The sequence below is a fragment of the Camelus bactrianus genome, chromosome 3 (assembly GCF_048773025.1).
Source record: "Camelus bactrianus isolate YW-2024 breed Bactrian camel chromosome 3, ASM4877302v1, whole genome shotgun sequence".
Classification (NCBI taxonomy): domain Eukaryota; kingdom Metazoa; phylum Chordata; class Mammalia; order Artiodactyla; family Camelidae; genus Camelus; species Camelus bactrianus.
Genome location: NC_133541.1, coordinates 53,782,583 through 53,802,987, shown reverse-complemented (window position 1 = coordinate 53,802,987; position 20,405 = coordinate 53,782,583). Strand labels below are relative to the sequence as shown.

The window sequence follows — 20,405 nt, the reverse complement described above, 5'->3', positions numbered from 1 at the left end:
AATAAAAACCTCCCAACAAACAGAAGTCCAGGACCACATGGCTTCATTGGTAAATTCTATCAAACATTTAAAGTAGATTTAGTAAGAGTCTTGCTCAAACTATTCCAAAACACAGAAGAGGATGGAAGACAAACTCATCCTATGAGGCCAGCATTACCCTGATACCAAAACCAGACAAGTACACTACAAAAAAAAGAAAACTACAGGCCATTATTCATCAACAGAGGGAAAAATTTCTCAATAAAATAATAGCAAACTTAATTTAACAACACAAGAAAAGGATCATAAACCACAATTAAGTGAGATTTGTTCCAGGGATGCAAGGATAGTTCCACAGTCACAAATCAGTGTGATATACTACATTAACAAAATGAAGGATAAGTATCACATGATCATCTCAATAGATGCAGAAAAACCATTTGCAAAAATTCAACATCCACTTATGATAAAAACTCTCAACAAAGTGGGTATACAGGGAACATATCTCAACATAATAAAGGTCATATATGACAAGCCCACAGCTAACATCATACTCAGTGGTGAGAAGCTAAAAGCTTTTCCTCTAAGAACATGAATAAGACAAGGAAGCCCATTCTCACCACTCTTATTCAACATGCTATTGGAAGTCCTACCCAGAACAATTAAGCAAGGGAGAAAAAAAAAAAAGCATCCAAATCAGAAAGGAAAAAGTAAAATAGCTACTATTTGCAGATGACATGATATATATAGAAAACCCTAAAGACCCCACCAAAAAGCTGTTAGAATCAATAAGCAAATTTAGTAAAGTTAGAGGACATAAAATCAATGTACAAATATCTGTTTGTTTCTTTATACAAAAGATGAACATAAAGAAAAATTTAAGAAAAAAATCCCATTTACAATTGCATTAAAAAAAAATTAAATGCCTAGGAATAAATTTAACCAAGGAGGTAAAAGGCCTATACACTGAAAACTGTAAGACACTGATGAAAGAAAATGAAAACAACACAAACAAATGGAAAGATACTCCATACTCCTGGATTGTAAGAATTAGTACTGTAAAATGACCATACTACCCAAGGCAGTCTACAGATTCAATGCAATCCCTAACAAAATATCAATAGCGTTTTTCAGATTCACAGAAATGGAACAAACAATTATAAAATTTGTATGAAACTGCAAAATATCCTGAATAGCCAAAGCAATCCTGAGAAAGAACAACAAAGCTGGAGGCTTTGCTCCCTGACTTCAAGCTATTATCACAAAGCTATAATAATCAAAACAGTATGGTACTGGCACATAGACACATAGTTCAATGGAACAGAATAGAGAGCCTAGAAATAAATCCACACACAGGGTCAATTAGCATTCTACAAAGGCACCAAGAATACATAATGGGGGAAAGGACAGTCTCTTCAATAAACAGTATTGGGAAAACTTGACAGCCACATACCAAGGAATGAAACTGGACAACTATTTTAAACCATACACAAAAATTAAATCAAACTGGGAAATCATAAAACTTCCTAGAAGAAAACATAGGTGGTAAATTCCTTGATATTAGACTTGGCAATGATTCTTTGGATTCAACACCAAAAGCAAAAATCAACAAGTAGGACTACAGGAAAGAAAAAAAAGTTCTGTGTAGCAAAAAGAAATCATCAACAAAATGAAAAGGAAATCTGCCAAACAGGAGAAAATATTTGCAAATCATATATATAAAGGGTTATTACCCAAAATATATAAAGAACTCATATAACTCAATACAAAAAAAACAAAACAAAACAAAACAAAAACAAAAACCTAACAATCTGCTCCAAAAAATGGACAGAAAATCTGAATAGGTAGTTCCCAAAAGAAGACATACAGATGGCCAAAAGATACATGAAAAGGTGCTTAACATTGCTAAACATCAGATAAATGCAAATCAAAACCACAATGAAATATGCCTGTTAGAAGAGCTATTATCAAAAAAGACACCAAATGGGACACCAAAGGGCAATGAATTAAAATAAATAATTGATAACAAATACTAGTTTTATGGATCATCAAAAGTAAATGATAAAACCTAACAAAAACAAAATAAGTAAAACATTCCAGCTATCATATGTAGGCTACCTTTAAAGTCAAATATTTTGCATGCATTATCCTTAATCTTCTTATCAACTCTGCAAATATTATGCCCAAATTACACTCAACCAACTGAGGTACTGAAAAGTTTTACTGCATTTTCATAAGAGCACAGAACTTTTAAGTGGGGAAGCCAGGATTCTAACCCTTCATTGGTCTGTTTCCAACAGTTATAGTTTTTCAACAAAACACTGCCTCATTCATAATTATCTAATATTTTAAAGAATTTACATAACGCTTAGTGATTTGTGGAAGCATAAAATTAAGAACAAAGTTAGTCTTTTAAAAACACGTCAATGACAAAAGGACAACTCTAAATTTAATTCTGACACCTAATATACCTAGCTTTTTAAAACATACACACTTGAAACTTCTCTATAGAATTCTCCTTCAGATTCAGGCAATGATATTCATTTAGGAGGACAAAGTCCTTTCCATATATCAGTAAAAGGAGCTTCTTTGATGAAAACTAAGAACTCATATTCATAATGAATAGTATTTTATACAGTTTAAAAGCCATCTTTTTCATGAACATTCTGATATTTCAATGGGGCCAGTAAAACCGAGGTTTGTTAATTTTCTGATATCAGAGAAAAATATTTATTAAAAACTTGAATCCTCAAAAAGGTAATTTAAGATGACTAACTTGAAAATAACTAATCTTCTATTTAGAACTGTATCACAGGTATGATATCAATATTACTTTGTAATTCAAATTTTTGAGGTGTTTAAGTATCACTGTTTTTATATATGAATTCTACTAGCCAAACTTTCAGAAATGCCTAATTTTAAATCATTTATATATTATACATTTCTACAGGGCAAGTACCATGTCTCCTTTGTACCTCCAGCCTAGTATATACTGTCTGCGTTCAATGGGTGATTAATTTAACCTTAGGGTACTTCATATTTTCTAACTGCTTTGCAATCATAAGTTATTTATTTTAATATCACCATCTCCCTAAGAGAATCAAGTAATCTCAATAAAAGAACTTGCAAATAAAGTACTAAAACAGAAACTCAGATGACACTGGAAAACCAACTTCTCATGCGTAATAACTAATTTTAAAATGATTATTCCTAAATAAAATCTACCTTTACCACATTTTAATGTCATATGTAATCATCAGTATGATTTTTATTGTATTAGATTATTGACTATAATCACTTAAATATATTTAAATTTTTCAATGAGCTTTAAAGTTTTATCAAATACTCAACTCAATCTAAAGGCATTTTATAATTCAGTTAAAATTACTATATTTTTCAGCTTAAAGTTAATATAAAAAAGGTTTACTCAGCCATCATAGTAACCAAATTTCAAATTCTTGATAACAAGGTTAACTGTTAACCTTCAAAAAGGATTTTCTTGATCAAAATTGAATTTATTTACTTTTAGACTATGAGTCAACAGGAGGGCAAAAGAGGAGATAAACTGCATACAGCAATTAAAAATGCAACTTCAACTGCCTAAGGGACAACAAACAAAAAACAGATCATTCTAGAATAAAGATATACTAACATGTCTTCTAGTTATTTTTTAGCACTCTACCACAAAGCTAACAGCTACTCTAGAAATTTGGAATTACCACCCATCTACAAGGAAAAACAAAATTTACAGGGCAACTTAAAAAAATCTGATCACATTCTCAAACCTAAGGTACCCTCAAATCTGTATGTTTGCAATGACTAATTTATTCTAAAATCCCTGCCATGTTTTTCTTACTGCTTACTATTCTTTTCTTCACTTCTAGGGAAACCTGAACAAATAAAATTCACAGTAGATATTCAAATAATTTTATGGCAGTAGAGGCAAATGTATCATTAGCCAGAGAAGAATAAAGTTTGAAAAACTTTTAAAAAGCACCTTAGCTTCACTCCAAAGTCTGATTAATAAAAACGAAATGCTTTCATTCAATAACAACTTCCTTTAAGAAATACGTGAATCTGGCCAAAAAGACTTTAGTTACCCATTTCCTACTGACTTATGTAGTATGTTTAGGTGCTTGTGTTTCATTTCTTAATCAATGCTCTTAAAACAGAATATGAAACACTTGCATATCCTCTGACTCTGCTCCTTCTCAAAAGGCAGTAATCCCGGTCAAAACTAATCTCAAATAAAGCACTAGTGTGACTATGTAAAGTCTATTTAAAATCCTGTTTTTCATAAAAATATCATATCCAATGTATCTGGTTTAAGATTTTCATACTTAAGGGAGAAATCTGTCATCAATAAATGTTTAAGAAACTTTACTGGATACTTCAGGAGAGACTTAATAGACCCAGAAACCCTTCGCAATCTGGATGAAGGAAATGCCAGAGTTACACATGGAGAAGGTATGTTAATGATTTAAAGTACTTTAATTTCAACTTTCCACATAAAAAATTATTCCTCTCAGTTCTGCTCTGACAGTGAAGCCCAGATAATTAACATACTTGTGATAAACTCTGACTGAGATGCAGCTAAGAATTCAGCCTAGAAATTAATAATGCCAGAAGTAAAAATGTTCCGCAAAGTATTTTTTATTTCAACTAGTAAAGCAAGGGAATAAAAGGAACCGAGTGACTTGAAGTAATAAACAGCAGAAAGCTGGCTTTTAGTAGTTTGTAGTTTGTTTTGGCTACATTTGTCACAGAAGATTTAAAATCCAGGCTCTAGGTTCAGGTCACTTTTAAAGTCTCAAAGACATCCCCATTCCCAACCACAAGCATCATTACAGGTATACTGGTAACATGACAGAAGTAGGCAGATAGAGGCCAGATGTTAAAAAATTAAAAATTAAAAACCTTTGTAAGCCAGACTTAGATAACACAGAAAAGAGCAGCAGTAACTCATGCCCTGTTCATGCAAGGAGCAAACAGGTCCTTTTCATTCTTCTCCAGACTACATCTACCCGGGTGCCTCTCCCCATTCCCTGACAAACAACCTCTCATATTCCAATAGACCCAAAGGTTCTTTCCTCCCTTTTCCTCCTCCCACCTATTTGGTTTCCTTCATTCCATTTCTAACCAATTTAGTTTCCTGTTGAATTACACCTTTTTTTAATCCAAATTACCTAATCTTCTCCCTTTTTCTTTTTTCAGTCTGTTTGCATATCTGCATTTCTAATTCCATTGGGAGAGGGTGGTGATACAACATTTCAGATAATCAAATTTTTTGTTGCAATGGTAAAAAAAGTTCAACAGCTGAATATGGCCCTCTAATTTCCCTAAAATATCATCTGCACACACAAAAAAGCAATTTCCTAGTAATGCTGCTCCTCATATATGAGAGTTGAAAGAGGTTAGCTCTTCACAAATGAGCTTCCTCAAATAAGTCGATAAATGACTGAATATATATACTCATACATAGCTATCATCTAAATCAGCATTTCCCAATGTTTACTTCCTAAAGCAATAGCCCAACAAGGTACTATACACACACACACACACACACACACAATGGTTTCATGGTCATATCACAAAGCACATTAGGCTCTTAGAGTTTAAGAAATTCTGAAATAAAGAAACATTTAATTTTGTTATCCAACTGTTTCCAAACTTAAGCTAATCAATCTTTTCCCCCCTACAACACCTAGTAATATCCCAGAGCATGCATTTAAGAAATGTTAATCCTTAACCTCTGATTAAAATATACCATGCAAAATAGTATACTTAACCTTACAGTCTAAATAGTTTTAAAATGTTGCTGCCTTTTGAAAAACGAAAAATGAATTTACACAGAAAATAATTACCAAGTTGCTAGGTGAAAAGTGACTCACTTTAAACATCACACATATATTTACCTTACCCAGGTTACCTAGGTAATCACCATTTTCGATTTTTCTGAAGGGGGGAATAAAGAGTAAAATTTTCTTTTAAGTCAGCTGGATCATATAGAATAGAATCTTTTACAAATATTAAGGCCTAAAATTGTTCTCATTTTCCCCTTATTCATTTTCATGTTTGAGCTTTTTCTCAAGTGGGAGAAAAAGAACGGGATATTATTAGTTACAAAGTCTAATGAATATACAAGCATGTTATACATGGACTTAATACTTAACAGAGATGATATCTACAGACTTTCCTGAAGATATGTTGTACAATAATGAAAAAAATTTCAATGAAAATATATCAATTTTCCCTTTAAAGTATACTACAAATTATTTACTTCACAGGTTTTAAAGAGTGTATTTTAAATTACACACATTTTACCTGAAGGCTCCGTAAAGTGGTCTGTACCAACAGACAAATGAACAAGGAGTGAAAAGCAAGAACCACAGGATACTCAATCCAAAATCAACCCCTCTTGTAGGATCAACACAAAACCAAGCCAAGCATCCGAAGATATTTAGAAACAGTGTTACAGCATGGACTGTGGAATCAAAAAACAAAATAGAAAAGAAATGTTTACATTCAATTTAAATGTTCATTTAACAAAAATTATAAATGAAAAAATACTTCCTAAGAGCAAATGTGTTCTACCTCATGGTTTCCATTTAAGATTTCTCAAAACACTGCTGTTTCTCACACATTTAATTTGAAAACAGAGTATTCACAGGAAAAGGAGTTCTAATACATGCACTGCTTGGTAAAAATTCTTTTGGTCCTCTCCTAACGGGCAATCACACAGCTAAATCAGAGAAGCACATCCCGGGGGGGGGGGGGGTTCTTCCCTGAGAAGGAAACATGTGATGTGTCTCTTGATCCAAGGCCCAAGCAGAAAAGCAGTATCTGGCAGTATGTGAGAGGAAAACGATCCTCTACTCAGAATTATATTTTCACAGAGTGAGGCTGCAGACTCCTCCCAGAGCAAAGTACACAAGAGAAGAGAAAATTGGAGAAGTGCCTTGTGCAATCTCATTGTAATATTTTTAAGCAATAAAATTAATTAAAATCATTAGACTAAAAACACTAAAATAGTAGAAATTTCCAGTGATGACATAGCCAATCTGTAAGGATTATTAATTCATCTTCATAAAGTTGTCCTTTTTTTAAAGTCCTGGGATAAAAAGTGTTTTGGTAGAGAACTAAACTTATTTGGGAAAAAAAAGTACACTATGATGCACTTCAGCTGCTGTGGCAGACCTTTCTTTTGTTTAACACAAAGAGACCTTGGCGAACTCTCCTATGTTGTTAATAATCGCTTTCCCTGACAGACCAACACTAATAAATCTGATTAACATGTAAGTACACTATGATCCTAAAGAACAATATTTACCTGTCATAATTAATAACTTTTTAAAAGGATTTTTAAAAATTTACTCATAAGCTTAATTTATTGCAAGAAATAAATTATTTCAAAAGTTAAAATACTGTTTAATGTAAATTACCAATAAAAATCTATCAACAAACTACTACTTTAATTAAAAATAACAAATGGAAAACCTAGTGAATAATTTTTGAAACAATAATTTTATCTTTAAATTATTACTAAAATAAAATTAATAATGAAACAGGATAAAAACACATTTTAGGATGCCTCTTAATTTGCTCTTCTCTAACAAGTAGATAAATATACACACTGTGGAAAAGAAAGCTCTAGAGGAAGCGTGAAAGCACCAGGGTTATAGTGATGTAACATTGAGCTAATAAACCTTCATGCATTTCAATTTTTCAAGCAGAGAAATGCAGGAGTTCTTCCAGCTTTAAAATTCCATTCCATTCTACTACAGAGGAAAGACTTTATTCCTATTAAGACGTCTAATTCATGAAAGTTAGCTTACTGATAAATTTACTCAAAATCCTTTGCCTCAAAATAAAAGTAGTTCCGTTAAGGGCTTAAAAACAGAATTCGAGAGGTTGTAAGGTATTATTCTATAATATTAAAGGGCATCCAACTGCCTAAAAAAGTTTTAAATGTTCACAACATTCTAACTCAAATTTCAATCTTCAGAGAAATAACTTTTAAAGGTGTATCTCCTAATCCACCTAAGGAAAAAAAAAATATATGAATATGTGTATTTTTAAATTCTTCCAAGTGTAGATTAAAATATCAATTAAATTCTGCATAATCTATTAAAATTTTTTCTACGTTTTCATAGTAACCAACAATCATGATCAGTAAGTCACTTATTTGTACCCCAATGAAAAGTAAAACATCTAGGCTTACTAACTAAACAATCAGTTCACTTATACAAAGATCAAAAAACACTTAGAAAGACAAGGCAATGTGAAATGCACAGTTCTGTGTTGCCAATATCAGTCCAATCCAACCTGTTTGGTGAATTCCAAGCATAGGTAAAACACTAAGAATATTTTAGGCCCTCTTGTTTACATGTTTTCCAAGTTGAATAACCCTCCTTCATATAAAATTTTAATTTACTTTATTAAACACTCAAATCTGGTATTAGTAGACCTAAATTTGCAACTATCACTACACTACTTTTCTTGCTAAGTTCTGCACTACAAAACGGATACTAAAATAAACTGTTTTATAACAGTATATTATTTTCTTCACTAAATGGTCTTTAATGTAGCTGGCTTATTTTTATTTTTTTCTTTAAATTCAGGAGTATATTCAAAGAGGTTGAGATTCACTTCAAAGTGATAGTTCTAAATGCTTCAGTCCTTTTGTAGAGTGAATTATTTGCTTCGAGTATGGCGCATTTGAAAGCATATCTTTACCCCATTTGGGTTTAAAATGTAAATTACTTCTTTCCTTTGGTACTTTGTAGGTGGAATAATGTGGAAATCTGGACTCTGGGGTCTAGAGTCAAGGTATCCAACTTCAACCTTACTTACTGTGTAATCTTGGACAAGTTACCTCAAACTCTCTTAAGCTTTAGTTTCCCAATCTACAAAACTAGACAACAGAGTACCTGCTTCACAGTGTGGTTAAGATTTAATAACATAATGTTTATAAAGTGACTAGCACTGTGCCTGGCACAAGTAAATGCTTAATAAATGTTCTCTTCTTACATTATTACAATGTGAAGCATTAGTCAACTCCAAAATCAGTAACAAGCTGACGCTTCTTGAAAATAATTTATTAAAGCAGGTTATATTCTATGAAATTTAGAGACATTACTGAGTTAGCACTAGATCTTACTTTATTTCAGATAATGCTTCAAATCAGAGCCTTACCTGGATGGAATCTTGAGCCCTCTTTGAATAGAGTTAACAGATCTGGCAACTGAACAGGGTTAGGAAAAACTATAGCCAACCAAATTATTTCTATGAACCTCTAACTTATGTATTTTCAAAATAAAACAGGCCTACTTTGAAACAATCAGCATTGTAAAGCAGCTAACCATTCAGTTAAAATTAATCATCTTCCCCATTCAATTTCTGTTTACTAAATTCCTCACAGAATTTTCTTCCAACACCCATCTCCCCCATCAAAAACATGTTTTTTCACTAAAGTCAAAGAACTTATACTTAAAATTCTAGGCCAATTTCTGCTCATTAAAAAATAATTATTTGACAAATGCATATACTTTATGATATATCAATTAAATAAAATGAGTTGTTTAGTACGCACATATATGGAATCAAAACCTTTAATAATAAAATTATGTAATACTACTGACACTCAGGATTAACCAAAGAAATCAGATCAACAACATTGTTTCAAAAGAATACTAAAAATATGAGTTAAAAACGTACTATCCATGGGAAAGGACAATATAGTTCAAGGGGTAGAGCGCATGCTTAGCATCCATGAGGCCCTGAGCTCAAACCCCAGTACCTCCTCTAAAAATAAATAAGTAAACCTGGTTACCCCTCAAATAAATGAATAAATTTAAAAAAAAAAGTACTATCCATTAGGAATCACTTCTCACATTCACGTATGTGAAAAATGCTCCTAAAAGATTTTGAGGAAAATTCTCTCATGTATTTGGTGGAGGGAGGCTCCCTAGTCATACATTAAGAACACACAAATTTCTTCCAACAAGAATGTACCCTAAAAGTATTCATTAACCCAGCAGTTGTGTAGATAAGTCATGACAGCTACCTCTCCTACTGACACAATGATGTTAAATGGGGCTGAGACTGCTGTTTGGAATAAAAACGAAACAGAGTAAGTGGGAATTCTGTGTATATACAAAAAACTGGTAACAGCTTGACATTTAGTTTTAGTATTCCATGTGTTGCAATTATATTCAAAGCAATTGAGCATCACAGCCTAAAATTAATGTCTTAATTTTCTATTCAGTGAAACATCCTATATTAATTAGGTACTTTCAATAATAAAAGGATTCATCACCACTTGAAAATGAAAAATAAATTGTGCTCAAAGCTATAAGAAAAATTAGTTTATAATACTTCAATACTTTATGTCCCTTTTAAAAAATAGTCATAATGCTTTAATCACCTTCATTTGCATAAAAATAGTATAAATCATTTTTTTAAAGCAAATATTGCCTAGGTAACATTTTTCAGGGAAAAACGATCATTGCAAAATTCTACTATATGGGAAATCCTATCCTCAAAAGAATGCCAGTTCTCAATATGTAGGTCTCCCTCAGCTAAGAATTCAGATTGTCACATTAGTGTAAAATTCTGAAGTCACCTAAATATGATAAGTTGCACTTCAAATTAAAAGAGCTATGGGAAAAGACCAATTTATGATACTATCCTTAATATAGGACTTTTTAAAAAGTGGATTCTGACAATAAAATATAAACTGTCAAACAAATATATAATTTATTCCATACTCACACATCCATAAGTAGTACATAATCTTTACTGTCTTTTGGAATTCTACAGGAATGTCTACAGAAAAATCCTGATAGAAACAAGGTCCCACAGGAAAATTGCCAGGAAGAGGTGGCCAATTATTTTTTCTACCTGAAAGTAAAAAAAGAAGTTATTTATATTAGGACAAGTATGTGCTATTCTTTTTGCACATAATTATTTGTTTCATAACAAAGAACATTATTCTTTTAACACGTGTTTTGAAAATATAACACTGTATCTCTACATTCCCATAACTTTGAAAATCAAATTTCTTATTTTTAAAAATCTTCCCAAAAAACCCAATTTAGAACTCATTAGATGGTAAAATAATTTTCTAGTGTCTTATCACTTATGTAAGTCGAAACAAGAAAAGAAAAAAGAGCATAGGGACATACTCTGTGATTCGGCCCTAAAGATGGATTTATTTTCAAGTCCCAAGAATCTGACTCTCACATGAAGGCCAACTCTACAATTTCCTCCTCAGCATCTTAACTCTTTAAATATAATTCCTAGCCCACATGGAGAAGGAAGACCAGCTTCTGAATCTTTTAAGTTTTCTATTGTTAACACAAGTGAAGAAACACAAGATAACCAATACCAAAGAATCAAATTTTAAAATCTCTGAGTCTGGAAAAAATAATATCCAAAGACACATAAGAAAAGCATAAAACTATGCAAAAACATGAAACAGTCATGAGAAACAAGCTAAGGAATTATAGCACCTTCAAAAACCTAGAGAAAAAACATACTGAAACTGTACGGGGAGAATATATGTCTATATAAAGAAATGAGACTGTAAAAAGGCTTGGGAAGTGGTGGGAGAAATAAAAAACTAAAGTTAAAGTAAGAAGTCAAACATTAAAAATAGACGGTTAAAAATAGCACCTAAAGGCCATTTTCTTGTTTTAGATATTATATCCCACAATTTTTAAAATTAGATTTTATGTACTTTTTCATAGACCGGGAACATTTTCATAGTAGGGGAAAAAGCATCATCTATTTCTGATTCTTCCCAACATGTCTCCACTGTTTTATCATTCTTTTCAAACTTCATATAATCTATACATTTGTCATACAAGTCTCATAATTACTTGAGAAGCAGAAAATAATAGTAAAGAACCAAGGCTCTGAAACTATACGCACCTAGACACTTACTGGCTGGGGGGCCTTGGGCAACCTAACCTCCTGAAGACTGTTTCTACATCTGTAAAGTGAGAACAACTTACCACCCTTCACAGAATTGTACCGATGATGAAATGGGTTAACAGATGAAAAGTACTTAAATGTCTTAATTTCCCACACTTCATTACTACTTCATTTACTAAAACATCGCTCATAGAAATAATTTGTATTAGACAAAGCAAAGGGAAAATAAGACAGATTTTTGTTAGTATTTCAGAAATGTTTTATTTCAATTAAACCTTTAGCTTCTCCTTTCACAGATGCTGCTGCAAGCAAGAAAACAGCTCAGAATAAATGTGTCCTCAAGAGGCCCTAGACCTATACATTCTAAGATAAGGAAGAAACCGTTTCAGTACATTATCATCATCCTAACACTGTCACTCCATCACTATCCAGACATACTAACAATGACTTGTCTAGCTCTCTCATCCGTTTTTACCCAGAGACTTGCTAGCTTCCCCTAAGAAACTCCCTTGAAATAAGCTCTGGTAGTGACAACCTGAATAGATTTCATAGCAAATAATTAATCTACCACTTACTTATTCCTTTGACATTATCAAAATATCTAGGCTTCCTTGGAGACACCACAAACACTTTTTTAACATGGTATGACATACATGGATATACTTGTAAGGACAGGGGCAGATTAATTTGAAACTGATATGAATAAACTAGAATAGTCAAATGCTGTCAAATGTCAGGCCCACTCCCATGTACTCATAAAGCTCCAATGACCCAAAGAGGGCCCAAGTGCAGAATCAAAGGCTCCTGACCTTACAGTAAACCAAAATTACCACATTTGCATTCACTTGTAAAGAGGCTGTTCTAATCTATCAAAATACTATGCAAATCAGCCAAGATCAGAGAGTTACAGAGTATCAAAGAGGAAATCTGCCATGTATGATCTACTTGCTAAAATAACAGGGCAGAGTTTTAACCACAAAACAAATGACCTAGAGTTAGTTCAGGCCTCTTTTAAAGTGTTTGAAATAAAAATAACTTCTAAACTTCTTTGGATACTACCATGTTGACTAAGGTTTTGCATTTCTCGTTCTCGACGATCTAATTCTGCTGCTTTTCTTTCTAGTTCTTCCTGGCGCTTCAGAAGTTCAGCTTGGGCCAAGGCATGTTCCTAAACAAAAAATAAGTGAATAGGGTCTCAGAAGTATAAAATACAGTAACATTTATACTTCTACTATACTCCCACTTCTCTACTATGCTAGAAACCTAATTCAAATGCTCTTCCAAAATATAAGAATTCACTGAATATTACAGTTTCATAAGTATTATGGAAATATTTGGCCCATTTTGGCCTTTTGGTTATGAAAACTCTCAGTGGAAATGTTGGGCCCATTAGAACAAGAAAAAATTCTCTCAGCAAGAACAGTCAAAATCCTAAGGTAATTGGGAAAACAAAATTAAGGTGAGAGTAAAGGACAGAAACAGAACAGTTGAGGAAAACAGACACATGGAGAAATGAGCAACTGAGCTGGCTCCTGTGAATTGGGTTAAATGGTACATTAAGGTTCCCAATGCAAGAATATTGTACAATATCTTCTAGTTTATATGATAATGAGGTGAAAGGAAACTATGGTTAAGAAATTCTGATTTCAGTTTAAGAAGAAATTCTCCATCTGCCTTCATGTAATACCGGGCATCCTATTTATCTCCTTTTTTCTTGGTACTTTTGCCACATTCTACTTCCTACCACTGTGCTCTGCTTAACCATCATAACTCTCTTTCAATAGTATCTATTGATCTATCATTGTTACTGTAATGAAACTGTGTATTAAAAAGTGAAACCAAAAGCAATAAAAATTTCACTACACAAATTGTACACCAAGATGATATATGAATTCAATAACTGCTAATAACGGAATAAAGCAAATGTTATTAAGCTGAAAAAGAGTTATGAGTATTACGAGTATTACAGGATTGAGAAGCTAGCTAACCCAGACTCAAAAGTGAGTTAAAAATTAAATAAGGAATAAACTATATAAAGAATTATTTCGCTCTGAAAGCAAATGTTATTGATATTGTAACTTCCAATATAAATTTACACATTAACATGGACTAACCTTCGCAATCTGTGTATAAGCTGGATGTTCCTCTGTTGGTTTCATTATTGCTGGTTGTGTACTGGGTACATTAGGCATTTTCACATTGCCTGGTGGAGGCTAAGAAGATTAAGAAAAGGACAAGTTATGTAACATCAAAATCCAACTTCAACTTGTTTCACAAAGTGTAACAAAATAAAAACCAAAATGGCAAGAACTGCCGCACTTCCTCCCCTAAATTCTCATAATCAAGTGTGTAGCAAAGAGCTACTTAAACTCTTCAATCTCATTTTCATAAATTCACTCATTTCTCAACTATTCAATATGGCTGCTACCTCTAACACTACACCATTAACACTCTTCTCCAGAATACTATACATTAAAAACAAAACAAAACAAAACAAAAGCCTCTAAGTATTTCTTTTTAATATAATACAGATAGCACCAAACTGAAGAATTTACACCAACGGAAACTGCCAACTAGGTTAACTGTCAACTCTTCCAACCTAACAAAGCTATGTGCCAGAGCCCTTAAAAAGTAAATAGGAGAGCTCTTGGCAGAACTCCACTAATGCTCCTTGAAAAAAATAAGAGGGGAGTCATTAGGGAGATGGGAAATAAACTGCACAACCTCCACTTTTCCAGTGAGAATCAACAGTAATTGAAAATAACTGCAAGTTCAAAAAGTAGGTAAATTATCTACAAGTCCATCATATGAGAATTGGTTAAATTACTGTGTATATACATTCAATGCACCCATCAAGAGGAATGAGTTGGAGATATAGAAGAATACCTTTTAAAATATTAAATGAATAAATCCAACTACAAAACAGTATCCATATGACCAGTTTTTTCTTTTATGAACAAACATTTGTACACGTCCAGAAAAATACCTGGAAGGTCTCAGTAAACTGCTATCAAAGCGATTTGCAACTTTTGCTTTATATGCTTCTCTCTTATTTGCCTTCTTTCCCCATTATACTACTTTTTTTTTAAGCTGAAAAATATTTGTAACTACTCTTTAAAATGGTCATAATAAAAAGAAGACAACAAGAAAGACACAACCAAGGATATAACTGAAATACAGGTGACTCTAAATTTCATAAGGGAAGGCCAAGAGCTAAGAATAGGTCAGACAATTTTGAAGAATAAGACAGGCAGACCTATGATATAAAGACTTATTATAAGGATATAGTAATAAACAATGTGGTACAGATGCAAAAGATAACAGAAATACGCCAATAAACAGTAGAGAGAAACAAACTCTCAGAAACTTGATACCCAACAGAGGTCATACCACAAAACAGTTGAGAAATAACAATAAATGTCAATAAATGATCCTGGGATAATTGGTTATTCAGATAGAACAGTTAAACTAGATTTCCTACTTGATATAATATGCAAAAATAAATTCCAGGTGGATTAATGACTGAAAAGTGAAAAAGCAAAATTTTAAACTTTTAGGGAAAAAAATACAAGAATATTTTTATGAACTCAAGGTACAGAAGAGCTTCTCAAATACAAGCTATAGAAAGCTTGTGTATCCTGTCTACAATGTATCTCAAGTGTCTAAAACAGTGCCTGAAACACAGTAAGTGATCAATAAGGATTTGTAAAATTAAGGTTGCAAAACATAAACCATAGTGTTAAGACTGATGAGTTCAACTATACTAAAATGTAATAACAAAGTGAAAAGTCAAATCACAGACTGGGAAAAACTGATTATATGGCTATAACAGTAAAAAGGAAAAAAAAAAAAAAAAGAACCCTGCAACCCAGAATATGGGAAGAACTGCTACAAATCCATAGAAATGCAAAATACTAATAGAAAAATGGGCCAAAGATCTGAATAGGCAATACAATAAATACAATAAAAATATTAACTAATGGTTAAACCTCAATAGAAATACAAAAACAAAATATAAACAAGAAAAATACAAAAATAGTGACATCATTTCATAACCACTAGGTAGGAAAATGTAAACTCAAATACAAAAATTTGTAATTATGGTAGATATACAATGATGGTGTATATAAAAATTAAAGCGTATGACCAAGACAGTTTTCCAAATAGGGGGGAAAAGTAAAGATTATCAATAAATCGGTGTTGTGACAAGTATTTAAATGTTCGGGAGAAAAAAATCAGATCCCTGTATCTTTCTAGAATAAATTCCAAATGAATTAAAGTCCAAAGAAAAAAAAAGTATAAAGATAATAGAAATAGTATAGTACATAGAATATAGATGACTATCTGATCTTAGGTTGGAGAAAAGCCACGGGGTGAAGGGAGAGAAATTAAAATGAATAGGAAATATATATGACTATGTAAAAATTTAGAATTTTAATGACATAAACCATTTCATAACCAAAATTAAGAGGCAAAATCTAAATAAGCAACACATAGACAATTAGTTAATACATTTCATCAAGTACAAATCAGTAAGAAATAGAAGCACATGTTACAGAGGAAAAATGCATTTTAAAAAATCTTTAATAGGCTGCTTGTAAAAGAAATACAAAAGGAAAATAAAGATTCAAAATGTTAACCTCATTAGTAATCAAAGAAATGCAAATTTCACCTCATTTATTTTTTAAATGATTATTACCATAAGATAACCAGCACATTTTGGAAAAGATATGGTAAAATGGGTATTCTCATACACTGATAATGGGAATACAAACTAGTTCATATAATAATCCTGGGCACAGTCTGACATTATGTATAACAGCCATTGAAGTATTTATACTCTATGACCCATAAATAGCTACTCCTTAAAAAAAAAAATCACAGAAATAATCCAAGATACGCACAAATCTATGTAGGCCAAAATGCTCCCTACAGCATTATTTGCAAAAGCAAAAAAAGTTAGAAATACCCTAACTGTCCAAGAATAGATAAAATACAGGTAAATTGATAAATTATGATCCATCCATAGAAGAGCATATTATGCAGTTATTTAAAAGTTCTGAAAGAATATTTAATGAAATGAGAAAAGCTTGTACCAATTATAAGTTGTAAAATGAAACTGAAGATACAGTATAGTTCCAATTTTTTTTTCAACATAAGTACAGTTGACTGACAACATTGTGTTAATTTCTAGTGTACAGCACAGTGATTCAGTTATACATATATTTTCTTTCTCATACTCTTTTTCATTATGGGTTAGTACAAGATACCGAATATAGTTTCCTGTGCTGTACAGTAGGGCCTTACTGTTTACGTATTATATATATAGTAGTTTGTATCTGCTATTCCCAAATCCTAACTTATCCCTATCCCCTCTTCCTCTTTGGTAACCCTAAATTTGCTTTTTACATGTGAGTCTGTTTCAGTTTTGTAAATAAGTTCATTTGTGTCATTCTTTTAGATTCCACATGAGGGATAGATGATAGCCATCTTTCTGTCTGACTTACTTCACTAAGTATGATAATTTCTAGGTCCATCAATGTTGCTGCAAATGGCATTATTTTATTCTTTTCTATGGCTGACGGGTAATCTAGTGTGTGTGTGTATCTATCACAATTTCTTTATCCAGTCATCTGTTGATGGACATTTAGGTTGCTTCCATGTCTTCACCGCTGTAAATAGTACTGCTATGAACCTTGGGGTGCATGTATCTTTTCAAATTAGAGTTTTCTCTGGACATATGCCCAGGAGTCAGATTGCTGGATAAAATGGTAACTCTACTTTTAGTTCTTTAAGGCATCTCCATCCTGTTCTTCATAGTAGCTGCACCAAATTACATTCCCACCAACAGTGTAGGAAGGTTCCCTTTTCTCCATATCCTCTCCAGCATTTATCATTTGTGGACTTTTTAAGGATGGCCATTCTGACCAGTGTGAGGTGATACCTCATTGTAGTTTTCATTTGCATTTCCTGAATAATTAGTGATGGTGAGCATCTTTTCATGTGCCTGTTGCCATTTGTATGTCTTCATTGGAGAAATGTCTGTTTAAGTCTTCTGCCCATTTTTTGATTAGGTTGTTTGTTTTTTGTTATTGAGTTATATGAGCTGTTTGTACATTTTGGAAGTTAAGCCCCTGTCAGATGCACCATTTGTAAATATTTTCTCCCAGTCTGTAGGTTGTCTTTTCATTTTGTTTATGGTTTCCTTTGCTGTGCAAAAAAGCTTGTAAGTTTAATTAGGTTCCATTTATTTTTGCTTTTATTGCTATGGCCTTGGGTAGACTGATCTAGGAAAACAGCACTATGATTTATGTCAGAGAATGTTTTGCCTATGTTCTCCTCTAGGAGATTTATGGCATCCTCTCTTATGTTTAAATCTTTAAGCTATTTTGAGCTTATTTTTGTGTATGGTGTGAGGGAGTGTTCTAATTTCAGATTTATATGTGGCTGTCCTACTTTCCCAACACCACTTGCCAAGACCGTCTTTTCTCCATTGTATATTCTTGCCTTCTGTCAAAGATCAATTAACCATAGGTGTGTGCATTTATTTCTGGGCTCTATATTCTGTCCCCAATTTTCTATTTTAAAATATATCAATATGTTAACAGTGATTATTTCTGGATAGTGGAATTAAAAACTTTTTCTTGTATTTTTTATCTCTACTATAATCTTTTGTTACTATCTATTCCTATTATCTGTTTCCCTGCTCAAATATTTCATATTAATAGGCAGAAAAACTGAAGCTGATCAATCCTAACTGTTCCCCAACCATAAAATCATGGTCCTAAAGCATCATTCTCTTGGTTTAATAAGTAACAATCACAAAACAATGACCAAATAAAATGCCTGACAAAGTTAGTTTGGCAGCACACTTCAGGAAAAGCACACAATAAGTTACTCAATTGACCCAAAAAAATGACAACATAATGCCATTTGCAGCAACATGGATGTCCCTGGAGAATGTCATTCTAAGTGAAGTAAGCCAGAAAGAGAAAGAAAAATACCATATGATATGGCTTATATGTGGAATCTGAAAAAAAAAAAAAAAAGACGACAAATGAACTTAAATATAAAACAGAAACAGACTCAGACATAGAATACAAACTTGTGGTTGCCAGGGGAGAGGGGGGTGGAAAGGGACAGACTGGGAGTTCGAAATCTGTAGATACTGACAGGTATATATAGAATAGATATACAAATTTATATTGTATAGCACAGGGAAATATATACAAGATCTTGTGGTAGCTCATAGTGAAGAGGAACATGACAATGAATATATGTATGTTCATGTATGACTGAAAAATTGTGCTCTACACTGGAAATTGACACAACATTGTAAACTAAATATAACTCAATAAAATAAATTTTAAAAAAAAAAGAATTCTCCCAGCTGAAACTATACTGTCAATTCTTTACTGCTTTAAATAACAAATGAAGTACTAAGTACAATGAATTAGTAGATAAGGAAGAAGGCTCAGATAGAGCTAGTAACTTGACATATTAGAGGTAACAGTTGCTCATGTTATAGCAATGAAGAGAAATGTTGGAGAAGCACAAATCTCTGATACCAGTGGTATTAATCTGACAGCTAGTATCTCAATAATTTCCTCTAATTTGTCAATGCTAGCTAAATCTCTGCTCAGCTCTGGAACCCAGTATTTTCAATAGCCACAACATGCTTGATTAGCCACCTCAAGCCAAGTACAAGCTCTTGTCATAAACTAAAGACCTGCTCTGATGATGGTTCCAAATTATTTTCCTACTTTTCACTTTTACACTTATGAATAAAAAGCATATTAAAACAATCCATTCAATGCTTCCATTTGTGACAATACAACAGACTACACAAATGTAGTGACACCTTTGATATATAGTACCTAAAAATGCTGATTCAGATTTCATTTGAATAATATTGTAAATACATGACTAAACTGATAGGAAATCATGGGAGGCCAGAAAGTGGGAAAAACTGCAAATCCAAACAAAGAAGAGCCTTGATGCTATGCCATTAACAAAATCACAAGGGCTTAATAAGATGGAGACAAAGCTTGGGAGCCCATACAAGGTAAAATCAATCTGAGATTGCTGCATAAAGCTAGGACTTCCTAAAAGGCAACACTCCCAGTGGATAAGCAAAAAAGCAGCTTCACAGAAAGAAATAGTATGAATACTTGCCTGTCTTGCCCTTGACTCTGTATACAGAAGGGGGGGAAAAAAAAAGAAAGAAAGAAATCCTCCCTGATTACTTCTAATCATAAACCTGCCAACTTGTAGACTTGGGGCCAGAATTCACACCACCACCACAGACAAAATACTTCAAGTTGAAATTTTCATTTCAAGGACCCCAGGTTGATAGTGACTTCATGTTCCTGGCAAAAGTAAAGGAACACACTTAAAAGCTGGGCTTCAAAGAATTTTCACAGCTAAAGTTTCAAGTAACTTTGGCTCATGATTTAAACACAGAAGGAAGCAAGCCCACCAGGAGCAAG

General features: G+C 32.7%; 1 protein-coding gene across 3 annotated transcripts in view; it reads right to left on the bottom strand.

Annotated features, from left to right (window-relative positions):
• Positions 1-20,405, bottom strand: part of SCAMP1 (secretory carrier membrane protein 1) — a 96,771-nt gene that overhangs the window by 33,658 nt on the left and 42,708 nt on the right. For all 3 annotated transcript variants that reach the window (XM_074360089.1, XM_074360090.1, XM_074360088.1), the window contains 4 exons: positions 14,031-14,129; positions 12,976-13,084; positions 10,753-10,881; positions 6,304-6,463 (listed from right to left, as the gene is read on the bottom strand). In XM_074360089.1, coding sequence (XP_074216190.1) covers positions 6,304-6,463; positions 10,753-10,881; positions 12,976-13,084; positions 14,031-14,129 — 497 coding nt within the window. The remainder of the gene's footprint in view (positions 1-6,303; positions 6,464-10,752; positions 10,882-12,975; positions 13,085-14,030; positions 14,130-20,405) is intronic.